The sequence below is a fragment of the Neoarius graeffei genome, chromosome 16, assembly GCF_027579695.1.
Source record: "Neoarius graeffei isolate fNeoGra1 chromosome 16, fNeoGra1.pri, whole genome shotgun sequence".
Taxonomy (NCBI): Eukaryota; Metazoa; Chordata; class Actinopteri; order Siluriformes; family Ariidae; genus Neoarius; species Neoarius graeffei.
In genome coordinates, this window is record NC_083584.1 from 43,961,246 (window position 1) to 43,971,277 (window position 10,032).

General features: G+C 39.5%; 2 protein-coding genes across 2 annotated transcripts in view; both read right to left on the reverse strand.

Moving 5' to 3' along the window:
* The window catches only part of myo15aa (myosin XVAa), a 48,583-nt gene extending 40,971 nt beyond the window's left edge, over positions 1 to 7,612 (reverse strand). Inside the window, exons 1-10 of the mRNA XM_060943022.1 lie at positions 7,530 to 7,612; positions 7,175 to 7,238; positions 6,895 to 7,004; positions 6,733 to 6,807; positions 6,183 to 6,273; positions 2,931 to 3,034; positions 2,624 to 2,687; positions 2,398 to 2,511; positions 948 to 1,109; positions 705 to 818 (exon numbers count right to left, since the gene is read on the reverse strand). Of these exons, the coding sequence (XP_060799005.1) occupies positions 705 to 818; positions 948 to 1,109; positions 2,398 to 2,511; positions 2,624 to 2,687; positions 2,931 to 3,034; positions 6,183 to 6,273; positions 6,733 to 6,807; positions 6,895 to 7,004; positions 7,175 to 7,238; positions 7,530 to 7,612 (981 nt within the window). The remainder of the gene's footprint in view (positions 1 to 704; positions 819 to 947; positions 1,110 to 2,397; positions 2,512 to 2,623; positions 2,688 to 2,930; positions 3,035 to 6,182; positions 6,274 to 6,732; positions 6,808 to 6,894; positions 7,005 to 7,174; positions 7,239 to 7,529) is intronic.
* Positions 7,613 to 8,029: 417 nt separating this feature from the next.
* LOC132900236 (uncharacterized) lies at positions 8,030 to 9,232 on the reverse strand. The gene has a single exon (XM_060942253.1). The coding sequence runs from the start codon at positions 9,230 to 9,232 to the stop codon at positions 8,030 to 8,032; it is 1,203 nt and encodes a 400-aa protein (XP_060798236.1).
* Between the last annotated feature and the right edge of the window lie 800 nt (positions 9,233 to 10,032).

Genomic DNA, 10,032 nt, shown 5'->3' on the forward strand with positions numbered 1-10,032 from the left:
ATTTTATGCATTGTGCTGCACATGATTAATCCATCCATCCATCCATCCATCCATTATCTGTAGCCGCTTATCCTGTTCTACAGGGTCACAGGCAAGCTGGAGCCTGTCCCTGCTGACTACGGGCGAAAGGCGGGGTACACCCTGGACAAGTCGCCAGGTCATCACAGGGCTGACACATAGACACAGACAACCATTCACACTCACATTCACACCTACGCTCAATTTAGAGTCACCAGTTAACCTAACCTGCATGTGGGGGAAACTGGAGCACCCGGAGGAAACCCACGCAGACACGGGGAGAACATGCAAACTCTGCACAGAAAGGCCCTCGTCAGCCACTGGGCTTGAACCCAGAACCTTCTTGCTGTGAGGCAACAGTGCTAACCACTACACAATCGTGCCGCCCGCACATGATTCAATGATTAGATAACAGCATGAATGTTCAGATGCACAGGTGTTCCTATTAAACTGGATGATGAGTGTGTAATGATCCAGTGCTGCCCAAGACTGCGAAATGGAAGAGGTCAGCGCAAAATAAAGTCAGATTACGGCAGAAGGATTTTAATTGTAACGTGATGTGTAACATATAATAAAGTGTACAAAATAACCCCATGATAATGAACAATACTACTTTTTGATTACCAAATAAATAAATAAATCCAAAACTAATGCCTGGAATTTTTCTCTACACACATATGTCCTACCGTCACTTTATAAGTGATTGATTTCTGCAGGGCCTCAGGAGAAATTTGTAAAATTTCTGCCACCACTCTGATCTCCTGAGCACTCACCACTGACACCATCTCCCGAGAGTCTGTCTATATGTCAAAGGACATATAACATTCCTATTAAGTCACAGTATTTGTATAACTGGCACAGAAAAGTGTGAAATTCGTGATGGCAGGTCAACATGTGACACATGAGGGATTGATGTACTGTCTGCATACCTCATATCTCTCAAAAAAGACATTTCCCAGATGGAGAATAGATGACAGAATCCTGAAGATGCCATTTTGATCTTCAGGGTTGAAATGAAGGATTTCCATGGCACTGAGAAGCCTGCGGAAGTCCTCCCCATCATTCTTACCAGTGATCTCACAATTCCCACCCTGACCAATAAAATAAGATACGATAACTTTTTGTGTGATTAAGGTAAATATTAGGTCAGATTTGTTTACAACTTAGATTTCAATCTGAGAGAGTTTCCATCCATCCATCATCTATAGTCTTATTCATCAGGGTTAAGGGGGAACCTGGAGTCAATCCCAGCTGACTTCAGGTGAGAGGCGGGGTACATCCTGGGCAGGTTACCAATCTATCGTTGGTCCGATTTTCAAAAACTTGGTATCCCTGGAATCCTTGGCCCATGACAAATCCAGCGCACCCTATGACGTCGTTTTCAACCCTGAAAGTTTTCCCGCCATTTCGAGTTTTGTGAAAATCAATCATAATGCTTCTCCTCCCTCAATTTTCCACCAATTTCTCCCAAACTTGGTATATGGCTTCTTTGGACTGAGCTGCACAGGACACTTGCCCGTTTGGCCGTGGCAGCCAATCAAAATTGGCTGCGCAGACGCGAAACAGGAAGTGTGCTCATATCTCGGCCGCCCTTTGGCGTACCTTAACGAAACTTGGTGGCACTATGCCTCACCCAGAGACGAACAACCATTCACACTCATACCCTGTGAGCAATTTAGAGTAGCCAGTTGACCTAATCCGCATGTTTTTGGACTGTGGGAAGAAACCAGAGCACTTGGAGGAAACCCATGCAGCCACCCAAATGAGGATGGGTTCCCTTTTGAGTCTGGTTCCTCTTGAGGTTTCTTCCTCATGTCATCTGAGGGAGTTTTTCCTTGCCACCGGCGCCACAGGCGTGCTCATTGGGGATAGATTAGGGATAAAATTAGCTCATGTTTAAAGTCATACAAATTCTGTAACGCTGTTTTGCGACAATGTCTATTGTTAAAAGAGCTATAGAAATAAACTTGACGAGGAGAACATACAAACTCCACACACACAAAGGCCCCAGTAGGCCACAAGGTTCAAACCCAGAAACTTCTTGCTGTGAGGCAACAGTGCTAACGACTGAATCACCAGGCCACCCACTGAAAGACTGACTGATGAATTAATTCATTAAAAGAAAATATACTATTAATGACATTATTAAAATAGTAAATCACACCACATGAAAGACAATTAAAGACAGAAATAAATATGTAACAGTGATGATCCAAAGCAAACTATTGTGCACTAAAGGCAAGTATTTATGTTTATATGTAAATTCACATATTTATATGAAAGCCAGCAAAAGGTAAGCCAGTATAATATTTGTTTTTATAAATTAAACGTTCAGATTCAGACTGCACATTGTTTATGATCGTCTTCATCTAAACTCACCTGATTGAGGTAATAATAGGTCTCTGCCTCTTGGAGGTACAGTGAGTGTTTTTGCTGTGAAGGAAGGCCTGCAAGCATCTCGTAAAAAATGTGATAGTTTCTTTCATCTTTGGCCTAGAAAGAACAATACACATAGCACAAAAAAAATCTAATATGTCAGCTAAGTTTGCAAACAAAGAATTAAACCAAAACTGCAAATTTAGAATAACAGAACTGCGAAGATCACCTGAAACACAATCCTTGACTTTTCAAGTAGATACTGTGAGGTTATGGCACCACTAATCACACCCCTGATTAAAAAAAAAAGAGAGAATTATAGTTTAGTCTTAAATATTGTGTTAAAAAAACTTTAAATATTTTTGAATTATTGCATTCATTAAAAAGAGAAAATATAAAAGTATTATCATTACAGACAATACTCCAATAAAGAGAGAATTCCTAATAAAAATAATATCAGCTGATGGATAATATGAGGCTTTGTATCAGTTCAAACTTGCAGACATTTAAGGATGCTTTTTAAATATCACACTCACTCCTCCAAAAATATCTCGATGTATTTCCCAAATCGACTCGAGTTATCATTCCTGACAGTTTTGGCATTTCCAAATGACTCTAGGAGTGGAGCAGCTTCAAGAATCTGTAAATTTAAACATAGAAAGTTATGTAGACCATTAAAAAAAACAGTTTAACTAAATATTTATGTCAAACATCTCTTCATCAGTAACCCTTTGTAAACACACTATATGGTCAAAAGTATGTGGACACCTATCACTTTTATATGTGTTTTTGGACATCCCACTCAAGATTTATTCCCCCTTCGCTTTTATAATTGCCTCCACTCCCCTGGGAATACTTTCCACTAGATTCTGGAGCATTGCTGGTGCAGTTTTTGATACAATCAGCATTCCAGTTCATCCCAAAAGTGTTCAGTGAGGTTGAGGTCAGGGCTCTGTGCAGGATACTTGTGTGCTTCCAGTCCAAACTTGCCAAACCATGTGTTTGTGTCGCTCACTTTGTGCACAGAGACACTGCAATGCTGGAACAGGTTTGGGCCTCTTAGTTCCAGTGAAGGGAAACTGTAATGTTACAGCATACAAAGACATTCTATAAAATCTTTGCTTTGTGGCAACAGTTTGAGAATGGCCTACATATGGGTGTGATGGTCAGGTGTCCACAAACCTTTGGTCATATAGTGTTGGTCACATCAACAAGAAAATCCATATATAATTCTGTTACTGCCCATTAGCAAAAAAGGTGACAGACAATGTTTCTAAACCATCATCATTCATGACCTTCTGGGGTGGTATGGCTCCATTTCCGAATTGACTATTTTCTAGTAACAACACATCCTGAAGTGTTTTATTCCTCTGCTACCACAGCAATTTGGCAACATCCATCCATCCATTATCTGTAGCCGCTTATCCTGTTCTACAGGGTCGCAGGCAAGCTGGAGCCTATCCCAGCTGACTATGGGCGAGAGGCGGGGTACACCCTGGACAAGTCGCCAGGTTATCGCAGGGCTGACACAGGCTACATCCACACGACAATGGCAACGAGATTTTATTTAAAAAAATATCGCGTCCACATGGGCAACGGATCAGTAAAATATCAGGTACATATGGCAATGCAACGCTTGCTGAAAACGATGCAATACACATGCCACACCTCTACGTGTGCTGTAAGACGGTCCCATCGGAGACACCAGAACAATAGAAGAAGTAGGACGCATGCGCATAAACCCCTTCTTCTACCCGACGTGAAGCACTCAGAAACAAACACACAACAACAAGAAGAAGATGGCTGCGACTACACGAGGAAATCGTGCCTTCTGTGTGTACAAATTAGTTTTATTAGTGTGCATAGTTTTATATAACTTAATTTTCTTATTGTGTGTGAACATTTTGAAAAGCATTTTTATATAATTTATATAACTTTTTATATTGTGTGAACATTTTGAAAAGCAGTCTTATCCAATAAAAAAAGAAATTCAAGAAATGGTTCAGTTACTTGTTTATTTAAAAGAAAAGCTGTATACAAAAGTGAATGCAATGCAGTGGTTCATACAAAACAGCGAGAGTGCTGCTTGTTCTAGTCATGTGGTTGTGACGTCATCGTAAACAAATCCGTTCTACTCATCCAGATGACTTCGCAACGGCGCCGTTGCCAGATTTTTCCACTCTGGAACCCATTCTCAAAAAATATCGTTTTAGGGTACCCAAAACGCCGGTGCCGTGTGGACGCCAGGCCAAAACAATAAACAATTTTATCAGATTCACCTGAATCTGTTGCCGTGTGGACAGCCTCACAGAGACAAACAACTATTCACACCTACGGTCAATTTAGCGCCACCAATTAGCCTAACCTGCATGTCTTTGGACTGTGGGGGAAACCGGAGCACCCAGAGGAAACCCACGCAGACACGGGGAGAACATGCAAACTCCACACAGAAAGGCCCTTGCCGGCCATGGGGCTCAAACCCAAAACCTTCTTGCTGTGTGGTGACAGTGCTAACCACTACACCACCGCAATTTGGCAACATTTACATTTTTATTAATTAAAGAAAGAAACATACTTCTTTATTCATTTGTTGTCACATTTACTGTAGTACTGCAGGACTCCATCCTTAAGTTGTTGGTTTTTTTAAATGCAGCTCATCATTTTACATGAAAAGCGCAAAGTTTTTCCAGCATCAGAAAACTTTATCTCTGTTACAAAGTACTGACACTGGAAACTCCAAAAATACTAAATAAAATTCTCCTCACAGAAAGCTCTCCAACAACAATTACACACACAGTTAAATCCATCATGTGGAGCATCTGCCATATAAGTCCCTGTAGAGTTTGTTACTACAGAAATGATAACACATTAGAACAAAGTCATTAATATAAATCTTGTAGCTGGCTCTTCTTTTAAAGCTGCTGTTATAGAAAATTTATCACCAACTACTGGGCAATAGAAAGGAGACTTGAGCAGTGCTGTGGTATAAATTAAAATAATGCTCCATAAAGCACATAACTGCACACATAATAGATTTTTTTCTTTTTCAGGATGCACACATACAAACAAGGCACACATACAAACAATACCTCAATCTGTCTCAGAGCATGTGGAAGGAAAACACACAAATAAAGCAGATTTGTTAGATCTAATATGCTGTGTGTGTGTGTGTGTGTGTATATATATATATATATATATATATATATATATATATATATATATATATATATAGGGTGTTTCAAAAAATTTAATATTATTTGAGATGTAAATATCCCAGAAACTACATAGTCTAGGCAAATGAAACTGAACAGGCTTAATGTTGAGCAATATAAGATTTATTCCTCAAAATTTGAGTGAGAAATTCAAAGGTACGTGGATTCCATGAATGATTTCACAAATTTTCAATATGCGCACCTAACCCTAACCCAGCCTTCCTCTTTGAACTTTTGTGCCGTGTCCAAATCTGCATTGTATTTGGTGCATTTTTAGAGAATTCCCTCATAAATGCATGCTGCACAGTCTTGTTCAACTGTGTTTGAGTGTACTCTAACACACAAAACACGTTTTCTCTTCCAGTGAATGGCATTTCTATACTTAAAAAGATAAAAATAAAAAAAAAACATTAAACATAAAATTTTGACCTGTTTCCACACATGATGTTAAAATTTGAAGTTAATTGAACAGGAATTGGCAGTTATTAGATTGTAAAATGATATAAAAAATTTTTTGAAACACCCTGTACGTATATATATATCTTCTGCAAAGTAGTCTCACATGTTTAGTCATACCTGCTGTGTAATGTTGCGCTTGTGTTGTATAGCAGCCAAATAGCGCAGGACCAATTTTGTGGCCTCAGTCTTACCAGAGCCACTTTCCCCACTGAAAGATAATAATCACATTCCTAAATCCCTACTTATCCATTTAACACCACAGTTAGGTAAACTGGCACAGACACTTGGCATGTAATGAAGTGATTTCCACTTCATTTAGTTTGCATTTAAGTAATGAGTGTGGTGTCTGGTTAGACACACGTGAAATCAAATGCTAAAATGCATGTGTCATGCCAGCTTCCTTGAGAAGACACTGGGTACATTTCAGAGACATGATCCGGAGTTTCAGTCCTAGCCCAGACACTAGCAGTCTTTCCTTACAAGTATCTTCTTTTGAGGGAGGTTTAAAATGTTCCAGATGATCAGTTGTGTCAAACACAATTGACTCTGATTCCTTTATAAATTGATTAAAATACAGGCTTAAGTAGTTTAATACTAAATTAAAAGTATAAAAAGTTACTATAATAGATGATTCTATAATATCTCCTTTTATGTAAATCAACAGTACCTGATAATAATGCATTGGTTCTGTTTGGCATCCATCATTTTTGCATAAGCAGCATTTGCTATAGCAAATAAATGCCTGAAAAGAAAATGTTTGAGATGTTAATCTAGCTTCCTCTAGTCTTTCTACTAGATAGAAAAAAGAAAGGAGACACTAAGTGCTTACGGAGGATTTTCACCAAGGGCATGTCCTTTGTGTTGAAGCACCATGTCCGTCCCATAAATATTGTACATCTTGTATGGATTCACAGCTACCAGAATACTTCCAATGTATGTCTAGGGAGGAAACACACTTTTGCCTAACTCACATATCATTCAAGCAAGGCACTGTCCATGCATAAATGACAAACCAAAATGATAATCACAAATGAAAATATATTCAATAATGTTTGTTAAATGGATGCTATTGTTGAAAATTCCTGGGAAAGGTTTGAAAATAGACTTACGTAAATCAGTTCTCGTTCAAACCTTTTTTTAAGGTTGAGTAAAACAGCAGCTTCATGAAGTTCCCTGGAAAAAGGAGTTTTAGTTTCAATGCATTATGGGGTTGCCTGTGTAAGAACCACTTGTTGTAGATGTGAATCGCCAAACTATTTAACATAAATATAAACATATTTTTTGCCTTATTTAAACTTATTTAAATATATTTTATTTTATTTTCTCAGACGATTTCATCTTCTATTTTCAGACATGTTTGCCTCTTCTCTGATTCAGGAGCTTTGTAGCAAATTTGAATTTCCCTCTGGGGATTAATAAAGTAATTCTTATCTGATCTGGTAAATAAGTTCAAAAAGTTTGTACTCAAGTTGTATCATGTCCTCAATCCCGTCTTCTTCAGCTTGCTCTCGGTACAACATTGTGGGCAGACTTCGGATAGAGTACATCTACATGCCAAAGCAAATACACATCCTCAAATAAATCAGAGAAATAAGAACTGCAGCTAAATGTAGTAAAAGATGTAATAGCTATGATACACTGCTCATTTCTTGTCCTGGGCAAATGCAAAACTGCAGAGAAACACCAAACTATCCAGTGCTGTGGCCCTTCAGGACATGAAAAAGAATATTACTCCAGAAATTGTATGACATTATATCACATCCTATGAATGTGACTGACTTAATAGTGTTATGTGAAAACTTATGGCACAGACTGAATCTACGACTGTGTACTGTGTATCTACTGTACTCACACAAGCCCCAAAATAGGAAAAGATCATGAATCTACAAGACACTCGTACATTAAAAAGTCTAAAAATGACTAATTACCAGCTAGAAAAAATTTACTGATATATGTCCAAACTTTTAGCTTTGTACCTTATCATACCACTGCCCTTGAGGTTCACCTTCCCTGTCTGGTAACCACTCAGGCTCAGAAACATCAGCATCTTGCCCAGGATACACTGGGATGGCAAAATCCACCAGTTCTTCATCCCTATACATGGACCATTTTATGAGGTTCTGTACAGTATGGTGTGGAAGGACTCTTTCTGAGGCCCAAACATCATCTGGCTCATGACCATCTATTGTGTGGGCTTGAGCCCAATGTTCACCAGGTTGACCCTCAACCTGAGGTGTCACCACTGCATACCTTGGATCCTCTGGAGATCTCCTCAAAGTTGTGGGCAACCTATAGGAGGCTTTGTGTAAATTCACATTCTTCAGGGCATTTCCCAGAAAGGGTGATGTAGGTTGAGCACTTTCAGCTGTTTTATGCCTGGTAGTAATTGTTCCATCAGGCAGTCTGTAGGAAGCTTTACGGAGATTTTGGTTCTGAAGTGCGCTGGACAGCACTGAAGTTTGTTCTTTTTTGGGATTTCTGAATAGGCCAGAGGTACTTGGGAGTCTAACATTACGAATATTTGTGTTTTGCAAAGCACTTGACAGATGGGAAGAAATATTTTGTTTTGAATCCTGTCCTGAGCTCTTGTTTAAAAGTGTTCCATCGGGGAGCCTGTAGGAAGCCATACGAAGGTTAGCATTCTGAAGTGCATTTGAAAGAACAGGGGAGGTGGACTGTTCAGTCTTCTGGTCCCGAGAAAGAAGAGTTCCACCTGGCAATTTATAAGAAGCTGCACGAAGATTGGAATTCTGTAGAGCATTTCCTAGGTATGGTGAAAATTGTTTTGTTTCAGTTTCTTGATCAGAGCCCCGAATCAAAAGAGATTCAGGAAATCTGTAAGAAGCGTTTTTGACATTGGCATTCTGAAAGGCTTTTGTTAAGAGGGAAGGTTGTGAAGTTGGTTGTTCTACCTCATTTCTTGATATGATTGTTCCATCTGGCAACCTGTAAGTTGCTTTACGGAGACTTGGGTTTTGTAAAGCATTTGCCAATACTGATGGTGTTGTGTCCTCTTTTTGGTTCTCTACATTTCTCAATAATATTGCTCCATTAGGTAATTGAAAAGAAGCACCCTGAAGGTTTGGATTCTTTAATGCACTTGATAAAAGAAAAGAATGTCCTTGCACCTGAGGGGTGGGTGTAGGGCTTCTTTGTAGTGGAGACATGTATGAAGCATTGCGCAAATTAGTGTTCTGTAGGGCACTGGACAGTGAAGATGATGAAATTTTTTTATGAGAATTTTGCAATGCATTTGCTAGACCTGGGGAAGTATGCAGTGAGACTTGCTGTGTGAGCATCGGATGTGAGGATGCAACTCTTTGTAAAGAGGAGCTGAATGAAGAATTATGAAGATACGGATTTTGGAGTGCATTACTCAGCATTGGCGACCCTTGATAAGTAGCTTGAACATTTGGAGGTATCACTATTGAATGAGGCGATGCAGCTTGCTGTATTATTGAATTATAAGAAGACTGAATTGCGCTCTGATTTATGTGTGCCATTAGTGCAGACTGTGCAGGATTGAAGCTTTTAAGTGGTGAATTATATGAAGCAGTAGAGAGATTTGGATTCTGTAAACCATTTGTTACAAGAAGAGAAGGGCCTTGCTCAACTGTCTGGTCAACTGATATTATCTCTTGAGGCTGACTACCAGGTGTACCTGTGAGGGAAGTAAGGTTGATGGCTTGATTATGCAAAGGATTTGTTATTACAGGAGAAGAAAGATTCCCAAGTGGTGGGGAGTGCACAAGCACTGGTGTCCCAGGACTCACTAGAGGATGAGGTGAGGCTGGCTGTAGTGGAATATGAAGTGAGGCAGGTATTACTGGGACATGAGGTGAGCCAGGTCTCAATGGGGAATAAGGTGAGCCTGGTCTCATTGGAAACTGAGGTGATCCAGGTCTGGCTGTTAGGTGAGGTGAACCTGGTCTCATTGATACCTGATTTGGTATATGCCTCAGGGGCA